Source organism: Papio anubis, chromosome 2, assembly GCF_008728515.1.
Source record: "Papio anubis isolate 15944 chromosome 2, Panubis1.0, whole genome shotgun sequence".
NCBI lineage: Eukaryota > Metazoa > Chordata > Mammalia > Primates > Cercopithecidae > Papio > Papio anubis.
Window position 1 is genome coordinate 186,682,885 of NC_044977.1, and position 22,834 is coordinate 186,705,718.

The 22,834-nt window shown below is 37.2% G+C and overlaps 1 protein-coding gene across 10 annotated transcripts in view; it reads left to right on the top strand.

The window, feature by feature from the left end:
* IL1RAP (interleukin 1 receptor accessory protein) overlaps nt 1-18,952 on the top strand; it is a 147,597-nt gene extending 128,645 nt beyond the window's left edge. For 6 of the 10 annotated variants that reach the window (XM_031663869.1, XM_031663871.1, XM_031663870.1 and 3 more), the window contains 3 exons: nt 3,797-3,946; nt 5,244-5,387; nt 15,105-18,952. In XM_031663869.1, coding sequence (XP_031519729.1) covers nt 3,797-3,946; nt 5,244-5,387; nt 15,105-15,823 — 1,013 coding nt within the window. In that variant the 3' untranslated portion in view covers nt 15,824-18,952. Of the gene's footprint in view, nt 1-3,796; nt 3,947-5,243; nt 5,388-7,849; nt 11,065-15,104 lie in introns of those variants that run through there. The other 4 variants (XM_031663876.1, XM_031663877.1, XR_004182356.1 and 1 more) reach the window with 3 other exon arrangements.
* The last annotated feature ends 3,882 nt before the right edge of the window (nt 18,953-22,834 follow it).

The following is a 22,834-nucleotide window of genomic DNA, read 5'->3' on the forward strand; positions in this document are numbered from 1 at the left end:
GAGGCGGAGCTTGCAGTGAGCCGAGATCGCGCCACTGCACTCCAGCCTGGGTGACAGAGCAAGACTCCGTCTCAAAAAAAAAAAAAAAAAAGCCAGAGTGATCGTGGGCTTTACCTTTTTTTGTCTTTTTCTCTCACAGATCACATTCCTGTGTTACCAGTTGTCCAACTTTTTTACAAACTGTATTTTAGATATGGAAGGAAGGCTAGTCCAGTACTCAGTACTAGTTACTCCTCTAAGAACAGAAACTGAAGTCCAAAGTGCACGTTTTAACACACTATAATAGCCAAATCAGTAACATCTGCTAGTCAGTTTAGTCATAGGTCTCTGGTTTATCATAATTTTAATAAAGCATTCCCTTTGTTTACAACTCAGGGGAATGGCCATTACCATAGTTCCAAAAATTATCCATCAGTCCCAACAATTTAGCATGGACTAGCCATGGGTTCTATGGCAGGGGACACTTGGAAGTGCAAGCAGCTGGCATTTAGTTGGAACATGCAGTGGACAGCAAGGCTCCAACTGCAATAATAAAGATGACGAAAATCATTCAGATTTCCTAGAAGAAACATGATCGTAGAGCAAGAACTCAAAACAGGGAAAACACCAAGAGCTAACCAAGGTGGTTACTTGGAAATTTGGGCTTTGAAGCCAGTTATTTACATGGAACTCCAAAAATGATGGAAAAAATTCCGATTCAAGAAGTAACAACAAGCAAGTAGCTAAATTTGGCTACATCCTGAATCAGATTGTTAGTAAAATCAATGAGAGAAGGAGCTTAGGAGTCCAGTTTGGTCATATTGCATCACATCTTTCTGATAGGAAATTCTTTAATCTGGGATTGCATCGGAGCGAAATCTTTTTGTCAAAACACCTGAGGGTCCAGCTAGGCAGTCAGCAAATATAGTCTAAGGGTCACTCGTTCCCTGTAAGCCAGCACTGCTTTACCTGAAAGCCCTGTAGAGAACTTCTTGCATGTGACTTAAGCTATTTAGAAAATCCAGCTAGTAGATTATTTAAGAGTTCGATATGTTAAGTAGCATTAGTGACTCCTTGTTATCAAGATAGCTCTACAAAATACAATCTGTAAATATGACACATGACTGTATGACACAAAACAGAATTAAAATGCCCCATTAGAAATAAAATGGGCAGTAGTAAAACGAATGGGGCAGAGGGAAATTTATGAGGGTAATTGATCTCTCGGTCATTAAGCAAGCTCTCTTACTGGCATTTTAAAAAAATCTATTTCAGGTAAGTGCAGCCAACAACAACCTCCACCCCCATTACAAAATGTTCATCCAGAGGGAGCCAAAATAACTGAACAAATAATGAAAGTAACAGTGGAAATTACCCTATTGTACTGTTAACATAAAGTACTGAGAAATACCAAGGACGCAGTGATTTTCATGCCAGCTATCCAAATAGATCTTAGTAAATTTTCAGCAACTGCACTATCATACCTTCTGGAATTTATGATGGAGTTTTCGTATTTTAAGGTGCCATTATTCATGGAAGGAGTACAAGAGTACCTGATAATAATTTTGCACTGCTAAGTCCCATGCTATACCTGTGGCAGGATTAATATCCTCAGTTTAGGGTAATAAAATCAAAACTCTGTGATTTGCCCTTTAATAAGAGAACTTCAGTTTCAGCTCCAGGCTGCTTGCCATTTTCTGCTTTGAAGAGGTACCTTTTTAAAAAATGATTTCATAGATGTGAAGCTGATCTGGCTGTAACATCTGTCACCCCATTAATCACCAGGGTAGATTCAGCTGATCTGGCTAGCGAGGCCGGTGTCCCCTTCCTCCCTCACTGCTCCACGTGACTCCTTCCCAAAGCTGTGCCCTCAGTAGAAGAGGACGACCATCCACAATAGAGGGGTAGTGGTGTTTGTCAAGGGTGTAAGGGTAGCTGTGCTCCCCTGCTAGACCTCCAAACAAGCTGTCAAGGTTCATAAACGTGATTTTATTACAACTGTTGTATGATCAATAATTGAGCTTCATCGTGATGGTGTTCAAGGATCCCTGCACTTTGGAGTCAGGGAGCCTCTATAGCAATCCCAGCTTTGAATGAGATTCTTCTAAGCTGTGTCTCATCTACAGTGTTCTAGGTGCTTACAGAAGCCTTCCCTCACCGTGTTATACAGTACACCTCCCTTGCTCCAGTCCCACCCTTCAATTATCTCTATCACATTACCATGGTTTGTTTCTCTTATAGCACTAATCGCTATTTAAAATTAACCAGCTGATTTATTTCTTTACATATTTACTGCCCTGAATTAGAATATTAGCCACAAAAGGGCAGAGACCCTTTCCGTCTTATTTACCGTTGGATCCCCAGAAGTTTCTGGCAAATGGTAGATGTCAATAAATAATAATCAAATTGACTAATACACAATTTAAGTCACTCCTGCTTCAGATCCAGTAAATACACTGTTCCTCCTTCAAATACTTAAACTTCATTATCACAAGCTAAGAAATCAACTAAACAAAATTGTGAAACATAATTTAGTAATAGACTTCTAAATACCCCAGAAGTGTAAAATCTTGTATCTGGAAATGTGCATTGAGATAGTAGGCATTCTAGGGATATCATGGATGAAAAAGACATAATCTGTACCTGAAAGACTGTAAAGGTATAGTTTATGGGGAATGAGAGGGAGTGAAGAAGCTGGCCTGTAGACAAATTACAATATAATAAGTAATGCTGTAATCAAATGATAAACAAAGGGAAGAGTAAGAATTTCTACAAGGGAGAGCCAGGTTGCAATAAAAATTTTATTCTATTAAAGCTTATGTAAAATAATGACATTCGAACATGGACTTGGAAACTAAAAAGAGAAAGGACTTCCAGCCAGAAGTCACAGCATGAGAAAAAGGCATCATATTAAATCTTCCTGATGTTTTTGATGAAAAAGCAATGGTAAATAAGAAAGGAAGGAAGGTGGTTAGTAATTTGGTTGCGACAGACCTTGATTATAGGGCTAATGAGTTAAGATCTGGTTTTTAAGTAATTGAGAATTACCTCACTCTATTTCTGATACTTCCAAAGAAACTGCAGAGGTGCCTATAATATAAAAAATAAGTAGATAAATGCGGAAGTCTGTGTATCACCAGATATTGCAAGTTCATCTCTAGAATATGTACTGAAGAACTGTGAGCGTGGGAGATCACTTCCAGAACCAAGCATATCCAGCATTTGGTGGATATCCTCTGCTTCTGCACAGTGAAAATAATGTTTTTGAGGCCTATTTCCAAGTAGAAAGGAAAGATAATTAAGTTCCTTTCATACTACACGAGACAAGAGAAGGAAACGAAAACTAATGGAAAAACATTAAGGTTTTTACTCAAATCAGCTGCATCAGCAATTAAAATTCTACCAATGCCATGGACTTCTTCAGGTAGCAATGAGAACTCCATCCCAAGACATGGACAGAGGATGGAGTGATAATTTTCAAAACTATTTTTAAGGAGATTTAGGTGTCAAATTGTGACTTGAATTAGATGACCTTCTAAGCCCTTCCTGATGTTACGGTTCTATTTTCATTTATAGATCATCAAAGACTATTCAAATACAAAACACTTTCTGTGCCAGGTGCTGGAAACAAAAAGATAGGTAGAACAAAGTCTGGTATTTTAAAATAGTGCTTAAACTCTACAATGTTGTCTCTGATTGTTCATACATAGGCAGGCGCATAGCTAAGCTGCTGGGCTTATCCAGCCATTTGCCGGGATGATGGGTCACTGTGGTCACCACACAGAAATCAATTCTGTTTCTTTGTTGTTCGTTCCAGTGCCGGCTCCAAGATACACAGTGGAACTGGCTTGTGGTTTTGGAGCCACAGTCCTGCTAGTGGTGATTCTCATTGTTGTTTACCATGTTTACTGGCTGGAGATGGTCCTTTTTTACCGGGCTCATTTTGGAACAGATGAAACCATTTTAGGTAAGTAACAGAAATTTGACATAAACCTCTTGTACTGTCATCTTTAGAAAATACGTTGGGGAAAAAAAAAGAAAACCTATTGATTTGAAAAACCTAAATTAACTGGAAGATTTAAGCAGGCTAACTTTAATTTCAGCCCTTGCTATTAAAAATCTTTCCAAAGATGATTATTCTGTTTTCTTGGATTAATTAGTGAGTTGCTCTAAATTGACAGTGTCCAAATAGAAATATAATGCGAGCCACTTATCTTCTTAAAATTTCCCAGTGACCACAGGTGTAAAAGTAAAAAGAAACACATAAAAATAATGAATTGACTAAATATGTTTGTAATACTATTTTTTAGCACGCAATTAATATTAAAAAGTTAATGAGATATTTGACAGTCTTTTTTTCGTACTAAAAATGTTCAAAATGTGAAATGTATTCTACTGTATCCTCAAAGCACATCTCAATTCAAACCAGCCACATTTCGGTGAGCAATAGACTCGTGGCTCACGGCTGCTGTATTGGACAGTGCTGATCCACACTCCTTGTACTCAGACAGCGATCTGTGAACCAGCAGCAACATCATGTGTAGCTGAGTAGAAGAAGGATCTTAGACCTAGCCGCTACTGACTCAGAATCTACATTTAAACCATATTCCCAAGTGATTCATGTGTACGTTGACATTTAAAAAGCACGGCTCTAGTGCAGATTTGCCTAGTGAAAAGAATAGAGCATTTAAACATACAAATTCGTAGGTCCACACCATAAAGATTTGAATTCAGTAGGCTTATGGAAGAAACACAGAATCGATAGTTTTTAATGAGACGTGATTTTTCTAATTAAGCAACTTTGTGAACGATCGGTCCATTAAATCTAATTATATTTTTAATTTTAGTTCTTTTCAGATATAAATAATTCAGGCAGTTTCACAAAGTTTTGCTCAATTTGTAATTTTAATGTATTAATGAGTAATATGCTTGGACGGGAAGTTGAAATTTTCTGTACAGTATTAATTGCCAGTCCCTATGATTTACCTTCTGGCTTTGTTAATTTACAGTTGAATGGGACAAACCTCACTCTTTTTCCACTATAAAGCAACCTGTAAGATGAGAGTTGAGGATATATCAGATAACATTCAAAATTATACCTTCAAATAGTCGTTTTGCCTGGAGACTTGTTGCAAGTAGAAAATCGCACTGGAATCTGTCTCATAATGAAAATGTCTAATGTGCAGAAGTTAGATTTAAGAAAAAAATGTAATGGTATTAAGAAACTTTCCTAATTTGCATTGTATCTGTGTTCCTTTTGCTAGATGGGAAAGAGTATGATATTTATGTATCCTATGCAAGGAATGCTGAAGAAGAAGAATTTGTGTTACTGACCCTCCGTGGAGTTTTGGAGAATGAATTTGGATACAAGCTATGCATCTTTGACCGAGACAGTCTGCCTGGGGGAAGTAGGTATTTCAGATGAGTACAAATGATGCTACCTTGAAAGGCATAGAGAATCATTAGTTTTGCATTATGGGCGAGAGTCGTGGCACAGCATCTTTGGATATTTAATGTCCGATGCTCTTTGATGTAACAGACTCCTCTAGAAATAAAACTACATTGGAAGATGTATACTATTCAACTCAGTTTATGGTATTAAAATATTTTCCCTTGTAATCTTTCAGAGCTGCATGTCGGAAAAGTGTGGAGGCACAGTGAATTAGAGCTCTATTAAAGGGCCGTAGCTTTAAACAGCCTGTTTATTCACATTCAGGTTTTTCAGGTTAGGCTAATCTGCAGTGGTTTGTCTAGAAGTGTTTCGATTTGTTTTGTTTTTGGAAAGACAGAGGTTTACTTGGTTTTACTAAAACTGAGTAGCAGAAGAGTGTGTGTCGAATTTTTCCATATGTGATTCACTGATAATAATTACAGTATTTTCCTATGGCATTTGCTCTTTTTTTTCCCCATCACTTTTCTTTTCAAGCAAAATAGTGCTACTCAATTCCCCTTTTCCTTGGGTCTGTTTCTTCTTCCTGTCAGCTTATACATTTGAGGGTTACTTTAAAATTTTATAAGAGCCAGTGTAACTAGAAGGTTTAAAAAAAGAAAAAAAGAAATGCTTAAATTCTTGAATGTGTTAAAATAAAAGTACAACTCCTTTTTAGATCCACACAGTAACACACACAGTAATTTTTCATTGGTGTCTTTTTAATAAATATATGTTACATTCCCAACCCCACTGTTAAACTTTGTCCTGTTGAATTGCTTGTAATATATCTAATCGTAAGCTTGACAAATCTATTTTATTCCTCTAAAATCCTGTTCACATTCATCATTTAACAGTTTTTTAAAAATATTTTATGGATAATTGAGATAGACTTGAAATTTTATTCTCATTTCGATTTAGTTGGATCAGTTATTTTATCTTCCCAGTCATCATCCAAAAGTCCATCACAAGGCATTTCTTTCAGTATAATTTTTCTAGAAAGTTATGACTTAATTATACAGTCAAAGGATAAATTCCACTCATTCTAATGCTTAATTTCCCCAATCATTCATTCACCCATTTGTTTGTTCATACAGCCGTTCAATAAATTCTTATCTACCATGGAACTGGGTAAGACCGTCCAATAGGGGTTGATAATTCTTTAAAGAATTCACATTCTACATAATTACTCTAAATCTTGCTTTTGTTAATTAGCTTTTGCACCCTTTTTTATTCTCCCTGCTGCTCTTACCCAATCTTCTTTGACTCTGGGTCTCTTCCCATGCTTACACATGCTCAGCCTCCAGTGCCACTGCTTGGAACACACAATCATTCCTGGATTCTCCTCCAGGCAGTGCATGCTAGATTTTAATTGCAAGACTTTCCCTACTGTTTCTGAGCCTGAGAAGATTAAGGAGCAAAATGACTTCATGAAGGAATATAGCAAGACATGTATATAAGTTTCCACAATTCTAGTAAGTTACCTAGAGTTGGCAACCATCTGAAACGCAGGTAAAGGACTATGCAATCCTGGATAAGCAACTGTGAGGAGATGGATTGGTTCCGAGAATTTAGTGACAGGAACTAATCAGGGCCCTTGACAGCAGAATAAAATTACATTGCATTTCCATTTTTCCTGCTTTTTCTTATTTTTTCCTTGAAGAAAGCATTTCCCTGTTAGTGCAAGTAGACACATCATCCAGCAGCTGCCGAAACACAAGGCTTTATAGTAATGATAGGAGTTTGAGGAGAAAGATCCAGCAATTAATTTAAGCTCCAGAGCAGAAAAAAGTAGAAAGCCAACCTGAAGTTGTGTTACCAGCCAAAATGTCATTCAGTTGGCTAGACTTTTTTAAGCTTCTATTCCAAAGACAGTGATATTAGAGTCAGAGAGGTATCCAACAATAGAGAGGGACTTTCAGAAGATGAAGGTCCTTCCCTTTGTTGTCTTGTCCTAGCAAAAAATAAAATTCTATTGTTTTGATTATATAACATATATCTTTTTGAATGTCCATTTGGTTCTAGAGAGTTTATGCATGGGTTTCTCTGGGGAAGAAAGGGCTCATGAGCTGATGTGGCTAGACCATAAGGTGCCACACACATTGAAGAAACTGATTTCAGTATAATGTGTCTCCTTCTTTTGTCTCAAGTATTGCTTTTGAAGATCAAGGTCACAACAATACACTACATTTTGGCTTCCTGCCTGTTTGGAATTCTTTTTAGAAATACGTGTATATGGTTTCTGGTTTCCCTGAAGACAGTGGTATTTAACGGACAGAGTTTGCAGGTATAAGGATTAAGTTGTTCAAATTTTTGCTGGTAAAAAGTTTCACCTCAGTTCTTAGGCTGGTACCCTAAGTTCCCTACATTTGTTCCTCACACCCCAATGCTTTTGGGGAGTTTTTGGCCAACACTAATCCCCATGGTTGTTTTCTTTCCCAGTTGTCACAGATGAGACCTTGAGCTTCATTCAGAAAAGCAGACGCCTCCTGGTTGTTCTAAGCCCCAACTACGTGCTCCAGGGAACTCAAGCCCTGCTGGAGCTCAAGGCTGGCCTAGAAAATATGGCCTCTCAGGGCAACATCAACGTCATTTTAGTGCAGTACAAAGCTGTGAAGGAAACGAAGGTGAAAGAGCTGAAGAGGGCTAAGACGGTGCTCACGGTCATTAAATGGAAAGGGGAAAAATCCAAGTATCCACAGGGCAGGTTCTGGAAGCAGCTGCAGGTGGCCATGCCAGTGAAGAAAAGTCCCAGGCGGTCTAGCAGTGATGAGCAGGGCCTCTCGTATTCATCTCTGAAAAATGTATGAAAGGAATAATGAAAAGGGTAAAAACAACAAGGGGTACTCCAGGAAGAAAGAGTCCCCCCATTTCGCAGTTTATGGTTTCTTAGGCAAAAATGATGGTCTAAGCCTCCCACTAGGGATAAATTTAGGGTGACTGTGTGGCTGACTATTCCGCTTCCTCAGGCAATACTAAAGTTTAGAATGATATTATCAACGTTCTGTCACCAGTCTGTGATGCCACTGTGTTCTTTGCAGGCAAAGACTTGTTCAATGCGACTTTCCCCTTCTACATTGTCTATCCCTGTTTTTATGTCTCTATTCTTTTTAAAATCCTAACATATGGAGCAGCCTTTCCTATGAATTTAAATATGCCTTTAAAATAAGTCACTGTTGACAGGGTCATGCGTTTCCGAGTATAGTTTCCTTTTTATCTTATTTTTACTCGTCCGTTGAAAAGATAATCAAGGCCTGCATTTGAGCTGAGGATAATGAACTTTTTTCCTCATTCGGCTGTGTAATACATAACCACAGCAAGACTGACATCCACTTAGGATGATACAAAGCAGTGTAACTGAAAATGTTTCTTTTAATTGATTTAAAGGACTTGTCTTCTATACCACCCTTGCCCTCATCTCAGGTCATTTGTGTAATATATGTGAACTTGAAAAATATTTCTTAATTCTTGTTTTTGCTCCAGTCAATTCCTGATTATCTGCAGGTCAACCCCCATTTTTTATTCCTTCTCCCTATCTGCTTATATCGCATTGGTCCTTTAGAGTTTGCAGGTGGCTTCACACTTGGTTGAGTCTGAAAGAAAACCCCTTAATGGTGCTATAGAGAGGGAAGTAACAGAAAAACTCTTTTAGGGCATTTTTCTGACTCGTGGAAAGAACACAGAAAAGGATGTTTGACAATTTGTCTTTTAAGTCTTAATCTTGCTAATGTGAATACTGGGAAAGCAGTTTTTTCTCATTTGTTTTGGTTGCTCCATTGTGAAGTGTGGAGGTCAGACTTAGTGACCTTGAGAGTCGCTTTTGGCATTAATATTCTAAGAGAATTAACTGTATATCCTGTCATCTACTCACTAGTGCAGGAAATATGCTTGCTCCAAATAAGTCAGTATGAAAAGCCACTGTCAGTGAAAGTTGTTTTGTTTGTTTTCAGTCATATTTTGCTGTTTTTAAGACTTGGAAAACTAAGTGCAGAGTTTACAGAGCGGTAAATATCTATGTTACATGTAGATTATACATATATATACACACATGTGTATATGAGATATATATCTTATATCTCTACAAACACAAATTATATATCTATGCATATCCACACACATACATTACATATATCTGTGTATATAAATCCACATGCACATGAAATATATATATATACATATATATAATTTGTGTGTGTGTATGTGTGTATGTGTATGTATATGACTTTAAATAGCTATGGGTACAATATTAAAAGCCACTGGAACTCTTGTCCAGTTTTTAAATTATGTTTTCACTACAATGTTTTTGTGTCAGTGTTTTCTGTACATATTATTTGTTAATTCACAGCTCACAGAGTGGTAGTTGTCATAGTTCTTGCCTTCCCTAAGTTTATATGAATAACTTAACTATTGCTACAGTTTTTCTGGGTTGCAGTGGAATTTGCTGTGCACAGAGCCTCCATGGTCACTGCTAAGCAGTAGCCGGCCATCGGGCATTAATTGATTTCCTACTCTATTCCCAGCAGACACATTTAGAAACTAAGCTATGTTCATCTCAGTGCTCAACTATTTGAACTGTTGAGTGATAAAGGAAACAAATATAACTGTAAATGAGTCTTGGTATCCTGTGAAACACAATAATTCATAATTTAAGAAAGCCCTTATCCCAGTAGCATGAATGTTGATGAACGAATGTAAAATTATATCCTATATTTAAGTGCCCTTCATCACTATTGAAGTTCATAATAAATCATTTCCCTATATAAGTGTTATTGATTATTTTAAATTGAAAAAAGTTTCACTTGGATGAAAAAAGTAGAAAAGTAGGTCATTCTTGGATCTAATTTTTTTAGCCTTATTAATATTTTTCCTTATTAGAAACCATAATTACTCCCTCTATTAACCCTTCACTTACTAGACCAGAAAAGAGCTTATTCCAGATCAGCTTTGAATATCAATTCTTACATAAGCTTTAGGCAAACAGGGAATAGTCTAGTCACCAAAGGACGATTCTCTTGCCAATGCTGCATTCCTTTTGCACTTTTGGTTTCCATATTTATCCCAAATGCTGTTGGGCACCTCTAGAAATGCCTTGATGTGTTTTCTATTTATATTCCTGCCTTTGGTACTTAATTTTACAAATGCTGTAATATAAAGCATATCAAGTTTAAGTGATATGTATCATTGCAAGAGAATTTGTTTCAAGATTTTTTTTAATGTTCCAGAAGATGGCCAATAGAGAACATTTGAGGGAAATGGGGAAACATACTTGTAATTTAGAGAACAAGAACAAACCATGTCTCACATTTTTTAAAAAAAAACTTAATAGTTTTCAATAGATGCTATAAGGACCTTCCATGCCCAGGTTAACAAAGAACTGTGATATGTACAGTATCTAATTACAAAATCATACAACATTTGTTTAATTCTCTTCTGTATTGTAACTTAGATGATTCCCAAGGATTCTAATAAAAAAATCACTCCATTGTATTGGGAAACAAAAACATCATTCGTTAATTACTTATTTTCTTTCCATAGGTTTTAATATTTTGAGTGTCTTTTTTATTTCATTCATGAACTTTTGTATTTTTCATTTTTCATTTGATTTGTAAATTTACTTATGTTAAAAATAAACCATTTATTTTCAGCTTTGAATTTTATTTTGTGCATGTGTTTTATGTCTTTATTTTCACATTTGGTCATAAATGAAAACAGAAAGAATTGATTATTATACTCACAAAGAAATCTGAGTCACATTAGTTAAGTTTCATTCTGAGATAAATCTGAGCAAAATGGGAACTTCATATCAAGAACATTTTCTTTACATGTAAGTAAAAGTTACTTAGGTAAAATGAATTGCTCCAGAATACTAGGACATATTTTGTGGGTATATATGTGTTTATGTGTGTATATGTATGTGTATGTGCATGTGCAGAGAGACAGAAAGACCGTCAGAAAGACGGAGAGATACGGAGAGACAGAGAAAAAGGAGAGAAAGATTATTTTAAAACAAAGGAAAACAAGCTTATTCCTTTTTACTCAACTTGGAACTTAGGTAGCTTACAGGACTCTTTTTCGTCTAATAGGCTTTAATGCAATCCCATGGTAGTTGCTTTGGAAATAGATAAAATAAAAATAATGTCATGACTTCAATTAATTGATCATTTGAATCAAAGATGCATTTCTGTCACAAATTTTGAATAAATCAGTGATGAATATTTGGAAACATATTTTATTTTCAGTTAATAATACAAGTCCATAGTGATAGGAATGCCTTTTTGCTTTTAAAAAAATCCCTGGCCGGGCGCATTGGCTCACGCTGTAATCCCAGCACTTTGGGAGGCAGAGGCGGACGGATCAAGAGGTCAGGAGATCGAGACCATCCTGGTCAACATGGTGAAACCCTGTCTGTACTAAAATACAAAAAATTAACCAGGCATTGTGGTGTGCACCTGTAGTCCCAGCTACTCAGGAGGCTAAGGCAGGGGAATCACTTGAACCTGGGAGGCGGAGATTGCAGTGAGCTGAGATTGCACCACTATACTGCAGCCTGGTGACAAAGCGAGACTTCAGGAAAAAAAAAAAATCCTATTTGTTCATTTTACTGAGCCCCACCCATAACATACTCAGAATTGGTTAGCTTAGTAAAAATTTTTCTACTGAAGAATTAATTTTCCTCTTGCAAACCAGTCCCGAAAGTGTAGGCTTAGGATCAATAGATCAAAGTTCCAAGGAAACAGATTTCTTCTCAGTTAGAAAATAGCTATAAAGCAGAATTCGACACTGATGGAATTCACTATCTTTGGAAATATAGGTCTGCCATTACCAGAGGTATACAAGCAGTTATTTGATAGATTTTCATTGAGATTTTGTATATGAGTTTTTTGCATTGGATAAGTGGCTTTGAGTCTGAAATTGTTTCCAACCCTGAACATGTTAAGTGACCTATTAGAACATACTGGTGACTCTTTGGAAGATTCAACTTCAGCATTTTGCATATGATCTACCTGGCTGTGATTAACCTTCCTTAAACTCTCAAGATATTTTTTCCATTATATACTGACGTCACTAGCTCTTTAATGCAAGTAAATGCACAAAATGGTATGAGAGATGCATTTAGCAACTAGTCTATGTTATTTCTCTGTGATTTATGCAATGTGTACTGTGTGCTAGAAATTTACATGTAGGAATCTAATTTGTTTATCAGTCCTACAAGTTTATCATATGCATTTTATAGATGGATGAACTAGGACTCAAAAGATATTAAAATAAAAATAGAGATAAATGGAGAAAGCAATATTTGAAACCACAGCCAGTTTCCAAGTTAAATATTTCCTTTTTTCTAGACTTCAAGTTTTCAGAGAGAAAATGAAAGAGACAGAAGTTTGCTGTTCTTTTATCTACTAATAACTCATCCAGAGGAGAAAAAAAAATTACAGTCCTAGTTTTCTTCTGAGTGAACTCCATGGAAATTATGACTTTTACAGGCAAAAGCATTCTTGAGTATTGAAGAGTTCTCAGTCATACAACATGACTTCAAAGCCAATTTGGTACCACAAAAGAAAACTGATCTCATTATTATATGGCCATACCTCATTTTTTGAGCCAAATAGAATAAACGGGCTAAATTACTACTCCTTCTCCAAGTAAACTTTAGCATTAAAAAATAATAGCTCCTATCTTCAAATATGAAGTTTTGACAATATGGAAGGTATTTTTAAAATATGCCATAAAGTATGCAACTTCCCTTACAGTATCAAGTGAAGATCCTTCAGTATAGCCCAAGACCTTTCTGAGAAGCGTCTTCTACATTTGTTCCTCATTGTCTAAAATTCCACCACTCTTATCTGCACTTAGCATTGTCCTTTTTCAAATCTAAATTTTCTTACTTTCTGGATGGAGTACCAATGAAAGAAAAAAGAGCAACAGACTCAAAAGACATGTTTTAAGAAGATCTGGAACAATGTTGTATTTTAAACAACAATATTCCTATTGGCAAAAACATACATTTTCCTAAGGTGACTATTTTGAAGTGAAACATCACATCACACGCACACACACATTTGCATGAATTCTCTTTGTTGACAAGCTAACCATGTTGCCTTAAGGTTATTTCACATTTCTCAGGAGCCGGGAGAAGCAGTAGACGTCCCACTTTCGTATTCTCTGATTTATGAGAGGCAGCCTCATAAGATTCTCAGTAGGACTAGAGGGGTCTGAAGAGTTACTAAAACACGTGCACATGTGCACACACTCATACACACAGAAGGATTTTAATGATAAGTGAGAATTTTTATTTATCTCTTAAGAATGAATGAAACAAAATGTCTAAAAACATTTTTGCACTTTTGGTTAAACCAATCAAAAGTTCTCAAAACTTGAGCACATGTCTCTCCAATTTCCCTTCAAATTCATGTTATATCCACTGATTGAAAAACAAACAAACAAAAAACCAATAATCTGTAAGAAGCACAGCTCCCTTATTCCCTGTCAAGTTCACAATGACCAATGCAAACTTTCAGTCTGTCTTCAAAGGCTGAAAGTCTCTCCATTACTGTTTCATCCCTGGACCAAAAGCAGAGGTGTTCACCTTCACAGTGTGACTCTGGCACATGTTTTCAAAGTTATAAATGGCTAGGATTTACAATTCAATTTTGAATTTTTTTCCTTCAGGATATGGCATGTTCTAAGCTCCTGAATCTCATAGTGAGTTAAGCATTACATTTATTTGAAGAACTTTCCCTTGGAATCTGTCCAAATCCACCTTGATAACATTAGAATTGTATGGTTTGCCAGAAGTCTTAGCTGCTTGACAAATTCTTACCCATCGTCATTGTTTTTGCCCCTTTAATTCCAATTCTTCCCACACACACACACAGAGAGAAAGAATTTAATTGATAACAAGATAAATACTATGAACCACTATGAACTGTCTGATGTGGTGTCCAAAAATGTTAAGTATCAAAGGGTGTAACTGAGAATCTTAGGAGGTGATAATTCCTGTTGCTCTTTGCTGATCAGACTATGTCAGGAGCATTATGTTCACTCCTGTTCATAATACTACTCTTAGGAGACACATCTATAAACTGAACATTATCCAGAGGGAAATGGTAAACATGCAGAGGAAACGTAAGACCATGCCATTTATGGAATAAGAGAAATATCCTGAAAATATTTAATCTAGGCATAAGAAGAAAATACTACAATGATATAAAAATAGTTGTCAAATATTTTAAACATTTAAAGACTCAAGATCTGACCACCAGATAAAATTTGCAAGGAAGAAGATATCAAAACAAGAAATAATTTGTAAACAGAGCTGAAATGACTTGCTTTTGAGGGTGGTTAATATTCTGATGGTAGTTACTTAATTGCCCACCGTGTGTGTGTGTGTGTGTGTGTGTGCACACGTGTGTGTGTTTTAAGAAAGACATTCAAGAAGGAGACTACTGCAATGAGGATTTTGCAGGTGGCGAGAGAGACTGAGCTCAACTACCATAACATCCTTGAAGGTAGTAAATTCTTAGCAACCATTGGTAAGAGTGGTGTAGAATTTTTTGACTGGGTAAATTATTCAGCACTGAGATTCTGTCGTCTCAGGTGTTTATTCACTGCCTGTCCTCCGGAAGATGGACAATAACGAACTAAAATATATGTAAGTTTTCACTATACATTATCCTGTATTTCCGTTTTTCTATAGATACAGTGGAAGCAGTTTTTGATTTCATTCAGAGAAGCAGAAGGATGATTGTTGTCCTGAGTCCTGACTATGTGACAGAAAAGAGCATCAGCATGCTGGAGTTTAAACTGGGTGTCATGTGCCAGAACTCCATTGCCACCAAGCTCATTGTGGTTGAGTACCGTCCGCTTGAGCACCCGCACCCAGGCATTCTTCAGCTCAAGGAGTCTGTGTCTTTTGTGAGCTGGAAGGGAGAAAAGTCCAAACATTCTGGCTCTAAATTCTGGAAAGCTTTGCGGTTGGCTCTTCCACTGAGAAGTCTGAGTGCCAGTTCCGGCTGGAATGAGAGCTGCTCTTCCCAGTCTGACATCAGTCTGGACCACGTTCAAAGGAGGAGAAGTCGTTTGAAAGAGCCCCCAGAACTTCAGAGCTCAGAGAGGGTTGCAGGTAGCCCTCCAGCCCCAGGCACAATGTCCAAGCACCGAGGGAAGTCCTCTGCCACCTGCCGCTGTTGTGTCACCTACTGTGAAGGAGAGAATCACCTTAGGAACAAGAGCCGGGCAGAGATTCATAACCAGCCCCAGTGGGAGACGCACCTCTGTAAGCCTGTTTCCCAAGAGTCAGAGACTCAATGGATACAAAATGGCACCAGATTGGAACCCCCTGCTCCCCAGATCTCAGCCCTTGCTCTTCACCATTTCACGGACTTATCCAATAACAATGACTTCTATATCCTATAATTACTGTGTGTGGTGGGTGGTGGCTACCATCTCTACCAACCCTCTGTATGTCATGAACCTGTGGGAAAACCTGACATTTTTATCATCTAATGGACTATCAGATTTCTGTCCACTTTATTGATTTTTAAAAACTGTTTATTTCTAGGAGACAAAAGACCTGAAGGACCTGAATCCAGAATTATTGCCTCTAATGGCCTCAGAAGAGCACACTCTTCTTGGGCCCTAGAAGGTCAGTATGTGAAAGTTGCCTAAAGTCTGATCCTCTATCTTGTCCAAGGGTTTAAAACTGAGCTAAGAATTTAAATATGTTTCTTTTCAGTGTGTTGATCGACCTCACGTTATAAGTCAGTCAGGTGTACTTGGGCTATGATACTTACAGGGCGTATGCTTCCCAGGGAGCAGCATGGAGAGGAGCTGGTTCTGGTGGAAGCTGTAGGACGAAGCTCAACAGAAAACCTACAGCACATTTTTCCTCAAAGAACCAAACATACCCACCCACGGATACGTGGTGTTCTCTGTCTCACTGTAAACTAGTGTTCTCTAAACTTCCTAACGTTGTTAGCATCAATAAAATTCTATTTTTACGTCATTTTATTTGTACTAACAAATTTTTACATCTCTCTCACCCTTCTCCTTTCTATGATCGTTGTATTCTTATCTGGAGAGTTTTCCATTTCAGGAAATTGAGATTTGGTTTAGGTACCAGAAAAACTAAGGTGCCTTTTTTGGTTCTCTCTGACATGTAGTGGGAGAGATGTGGAAAACAACCCAAAGAGAGGGAGAACGTGACTTAAATGAAATGGAAGTTTACAAGAATCTCGTATTTTTAGAACTGACAGATGAAAAAATCAGTATTGTTAGGAAGGTAGCGTAGAGATGGGTGCCTCTTCCCATTCAGGCTTCTGAGAAGGGATAGTAAATTCAAGTGCCTACAAGGATCCGAAGGTAAGAAAAAAGAGTAAATGTGGCCAGATATCAGCATATTTTACATCCTCTCCATCTAGAACCGATGTGAATAGGGACATAGGCACAGATAGTTATTTCTTCTCTGTCAACATTTTCATAAACTCCTAAAAGGCACATGGCATTTGATTTTCAAGTCAGGTAGATCATTGGGCTTCTAAGGCACTGAAGAACACATATTGCTTCAAAAGGGTCAGCTTCAGGCCGGGTGTGGTGGCTCACACCTATAATCCTAGCACTTTGGGAGGTCGAGTGGGGGGGATCACCTGAGGTCAGTTGTTCAAGAGCAGCCTGGCCAACACGGTGAAACCCCCTCTCTACAAAAATACAAAACTTAGCTAGGCATAATGGCAGGCGCCTGCAATCCCAGCTACTCAGGAGGCTGAGGCAGGAGAACTGCCTAAACCCGGGAGGCGGAGGTTGCAGTGAGCCGAGATTGTGCCACTGCACTCCAGCCTGGGCGACAGAGCAAGGCTCCATCTAAAAAAAAAAACAAGGCAGCTTCTACTCAGTTCCATTTGATTGTTGCCACTAATCAAGCCCCAATGTTGCCATATTGTCCATTTTTTTCTAGAGAATCTCAAAAATCCAGATTTTTATGTATAATGTCAATTTTGGGATGGCTTAAAGTTAAGAAGGAAACAAACAAAAAAAAGAGCCAAACAAAATATATCTGTGGGCCATAGTCAGCCTGAGGGCAGCTAGTTTGTAACTTCATAACTAAAGTATTCAGCCGAAGAACATATCTCCAAATGGAATTCAAGTGTCCCTGGTAACACTGGAACTGGAAGACACAGGTTGGCTCTAAGGACATACTGAAGCATGTTTATGCTCTCCGCAGATGGAAGACATCTGGGCTGTTACAGTTGAGCTGATCTGACCTAACCCTCCATTAGAAAAGAAAAAGCTAGAAAATAGGGTGCCTTCCATTTACTCTTTAGAGGCTTCTTGCCTTTTACTGTCAGAAAATAAGAAGCACGAAGTCTGCTACTCCTGAGCAGAACCAAAAGAGCAAGAGACCACACCTTACATGAGAAGTCACCTGTAACACGTTAGCTGTGGCTGTTAGTGAGCTGTGGCCCAGTAAGTGTCAGTGACTCCCAGTCAGTGACAGTGAATGGGCAGTGGAGAAAGAAAGAAAGCAGGTTCATCTCACTACCCCTCTTGAAAAGGTTCTCAGAAGATCCTTTCTCTGTTGAAACTGAAAAAAACTAGAAGATTCCTACTCCAAAGATGGGGGAACGAGGGTCCTCTAGAGTAAATGTGACTCACAATGAAACTTGTAATTAGAAAATGGCAGGCCACCCTAACTAAATATCTAGCAGAAGATGACTTAGCACAACCCAAAGGCCTTGTCCTCTATTATATCCCTTCTCGTAAAGAGTAATCCATCCTTGATGTATATTCAGGGACCTTCACTTGGAAGACAGAGAGCAGTTTCTCTCCAAATCTGTTAATAATGGGTAATGTAAGTGGCTCCAAAGCTCCAGGACGGAGAAGATTCTTGGATCCACTATCAGTGTTATTCCTTATTGACACAGCATCTCAAATTGTAAAATATCTTTGGAAAAAAATGAGAAATTAAATTTTTCATTTATAAATTATTTTCTTTTTTAGTGAAGAAAAAGAAATGAAAGAACTAATGGCAGAGGCATGGAAAATTAAACATGAGCTCATATTATATGAGTAGCTAGATCATTTTGGTGCTCTCAGAACTACATTTTGGCAAGTATCAATTTCCTTGAACAATATAAGTGTAGTGGAAGCAATAAAAGTCTTAGTTTTCAGCATTAGTTTTACAAGGGTCAGAAAGGTAATGGACTATACTTCTACTGTATGGAGAAAGGCTAAGAGGTTATATTATTATTTCTTGACCTGACATGCCACAGTTGAATGTGATATTCAGTTCCATACATTTCAATGAGGCAAATTATAATAAGAAAGACATTTTTTTTCATGGGCCATGCATATCCATAATAGAAATAACAGGATTGTAGGGTAAATGGATATATCATTGCATAAGAAATTGTCTACTTAGTTGCATGAGTTTTAAGTCAAGTAGAGATGGATGTGAGTCCTATTTCTCTCCTATCTGTTTGAACATGGTCTCTCTGAGCCTTTAGCTAGCCCTTACTAGCTAAAATAAAGATGCTATTGTTAACCTCATTGGATGTTGAGGGCATTAAATTATATATTATACTGTATTTCATATGCCTAACCTTTTAAAAACTCTTATAAAATGTCCAAAAGCAGTATAGAACAGGAACATATTATCCAGGTTAAGTGACTTTCCTAGTGACACTCAGCCAATTATCAACAGGGTTGAGTCTCCAACCCAGACTCTGACACTTGATCCAGTGCCAATTCTAGAACCATACATGTCAGATTGAAGGGGAACTAATTCTGTTACAAAGCTACCTCAATGGAATTATTTAATCTGGGCCATAAAACATTCAAGTAAAAAAAAGGAGTTAATGTAAAACCCACACACAGCTAATTAAATGTTATATTAAGGGTCTGATATATCATCAGACCTTGTCATATTATAATTTTACATGGCTTCATTTTTAAATGTTATAAACCTTCTTAAAGCATTTAAAAGATAGAATTTTTTAAATGTCCTCTAGACTCTATGATAATGCTTTATTTTTTTCCTTCAAAATACATTATTTGTATTTTTCTTGGTGGAAAATAAAAATACATTCCCAATTTACCTTGAAAAACAAATTTCTTTTTGGCAGTTATGATAAAAACTGAATTTCAGAGTTACCTTCTCCTATAACTATTAAGAACTCTAGAAACAATGTATTCACTCTCAGATTGAAGATTTGAAGTGGTTGGGAAAACTAAAGTTTTGGTTCAGAAAAAATCATGAATAATAAACTGAACTAATCATAAAGATATGCGCAGAAGGATAAGCAATTTATATGGCATTGGTTTAAAACTTTCATGCATCTAAGAGTAACTTGAGGGACATGTTACAATGAAGGTCCCAAGGCAGGCCCTTCCCCAGAGACACCAGTTCATTAGGTGCTGGACATTGTCTAGAAGTCTGTTTTTTTATATTGTGCTCTTGATAATTAAATAAGGCATTTCATGGGTCAATGTTGGAAAACTGCTACCTATGAGAATTCTTTCAAACTCTTCCCATATTTTCTGTATTATTGTTCAGGTTGTAAGGGAAAAGAGCCTCAATTAGGAGCTTGCCCAAGCCTTCTTGAAGTGTATTCCTTAATGTATCCATGTTGGAACCATTTGGGGCTCATATTAAAATGCATGTTTCTTGACTCCATCCAAGATTAACTGAATGAGGATCTCTGATGTAGGGTGGATCTGCACGCGCAATAACTTTCCCAGGTGATTCTAATGCAAAAAGAAAAAAAAAAAAAAGAACCATTAATTTTTATCTCTCTTTAACTCCTCTTTTACCCTTGTAGGCTCTGATTTTCTCCAGCCAAGGACTACAAATCATCTTAACACGGTGTTTGCAGGCAATAGATGAAAATGTAGGGCATGTTTAGCCCTTGAAGTTGCCTCAGCACAAGGAAACAGTTGAATAGATGATTAGTAAAATGTATTTATTATATATGAAATATCAATCAGTGACATTTGGAACCTGGTGGGATTGCTGTAGTCATCATATGTATTAATCAGAATAAGATATGCTATGTCATGCTAACAAAGAACCCCAATATTTCAGTAGCTTCATATAACAAGACTTATTTCTTGTTTATGCTACATGTCCAGCATAGGAGCTTACATTTTTTTTTTTTAGACAGAATCTCGCTCTGTCACCAGGCTGGAGCACAGTGGCGCGATCTCAGCTCACTGCAACCTCCACCTCCCGGGTTCAAGTGATTCTCCCGCCTCAGCCTCCTGAGTATCTGGGACTACAGGTGTGCATCACCATGCCCAGCTAAATTTTTGTATTTTCGGTAGAGACAGGGTTTCACCATGTTGGCCAGGATGGTCTCGATCTCTTGACCTCATGATCTGCCTGACTCAGCCTCCCAAAGTGCTGGGATTACAGGCGTGAGCCACCGTGCCCAGCCCAGAGCTTACATTTTTTATGCTTTGCCATCTGAAATGTGTGGCTTCCTGTTGTGCTAGGCTTCAGCTGAAATATGACACTCATTACTTTCGCTTACAATTCATTAGCCAGAACTAGCTCTGAGGTCCTGCTTTAATCATAAAAAAGGACAGAAAATGTAGTTTTCCTATGCCTCAAAAGAGAAAAATGAAATGAACTTGGTGAATACATACCGTCATCTTTGTCTACAAGTGTGATGAGAATAACGTATTTCGGAAGCCTGAAGAGGTAAGAAATCTTCAAACTGAGATATGTCACATACTTTGATAATGAAAAAAAAAAGAACTTTGCTACCAGCACTCCACCTGAGTTTGCCAAGGTATCAAGATAAAACAGCATGCAGAAAAGTACACCTTGTTTGTAAGTGTTCCCCAAAGAAAAGTTGTTGAAGGAATGCATAATAATAATCACAGCTTCTGGCTAAGAGAAAGCATGCTTAAAAATTTGAAAGTTACTGTATTTGGTTACCTTCCATTCAGTAGCTTTAGTTAGTTCCCTAAGAATGTGATGCTCAAACGATCTGTAAATGAGCCATTTCATTTTGGATATCAAAGGAGCCTCAGAAGAAGTGAAGACATTTAGAACACAGCAGAGCATGTAACACAGTCATTAGAAAGCATCCCTCGATCCATTTATCTGAAGAGCTAAATAGGGGATTCAACATGAACGTGCTAAAGCTCAAATGAAGGAAGAGACAAAACTGGTGTGAGTATTACGAAGTCTGTGGTATCTGTGCATCTGCTCTCTCTACCTTTGGATTCCCTCTGATTGTATTAAAGATTTGAATTTTTATATGACTTCTCTAACGTGTATGGAATCATTTGATCATGAAAAAAGACTCTCTTTGGTTTGGCAAAGATTAGCGCTTAATGAATCTTGGTCTATGTTACTAAGTTATAATGTTGAACCAAAAAAACTATTATTTCTTAGTGTAGCAAGGAGATTACTGACACGCTCAAAATCCCTTAGAAAATAATTCACAAAGTTTTTTTCTTGAACCAGTTTAATCATTTCAAAATATATAAATGAAAAAAATGACTTTGAAATTAGCTCATGGGAAGAAAGAAGATTCAAACTAAACTTTGAAATCAGATCATGAGCTGTTTTTAACTTAACTCACCCAGGTAATGGGAATTTTAATACTTCATTGCTTTATTTTTTAAAAAAGAAAAAATGTATGTATATTTAAGACTCAAAGACATATATAACATATTAATTTTCTACTGTCAAAAACTGTATCACATGCTTGCAATTCATTTATCATTTAGCATTGTGTTTTGAAATAACTTGGGCAAGTGGTTCTTAACTAGAATTGAATATTATCTTTTAAAAAATTACACATATCTGGGGTCCATCTCAATCTACTAAATCTCCCATATTGATCTAGATATGTGCTCTGATATAGGAAAACTGTCTTAAGTTTGCATATGTTTCAATGAGAAATAAATGATGTTACATAATAAATACATATTTAAAAGGTAAAAGAACTTCTAATATTGTAAATAATCATTTTCTTAATATACAAAACTTAAAACTCATTGCCAAATACTGGAATTGAGTCATTTATTTTCATACCTTATTATGAAATTACATAAAATATGAGAACACAAAATAAAGATAATAAAATGAGAGAAATAATCAGTGTAGAGACTGAATTGGGTAGCCAAAGGAGGCCAGAACTCTAGTATTTATGACATCCATATCATCAGTCGTCTTAAACAGGACAAAGTGTTTATGAGGAAATGGTTTTGGGCAAAGACAAATGACTTCTAAGAACAGCCAAAAGGGAAAAGGGACCAGATGTGGTGGCTCACGCCTGTAATCCGAGCACTTTGGGAGGCCGAGGTGGGAAGATCATCTGAGGTCAGGAGTTCGAGACCAGCCTGGCCAACATGGAGAAACCCCATCTCTATCAAAAATACAAAAATTAGCTGGGCATGGTGGTGGGTGCCTGTAAT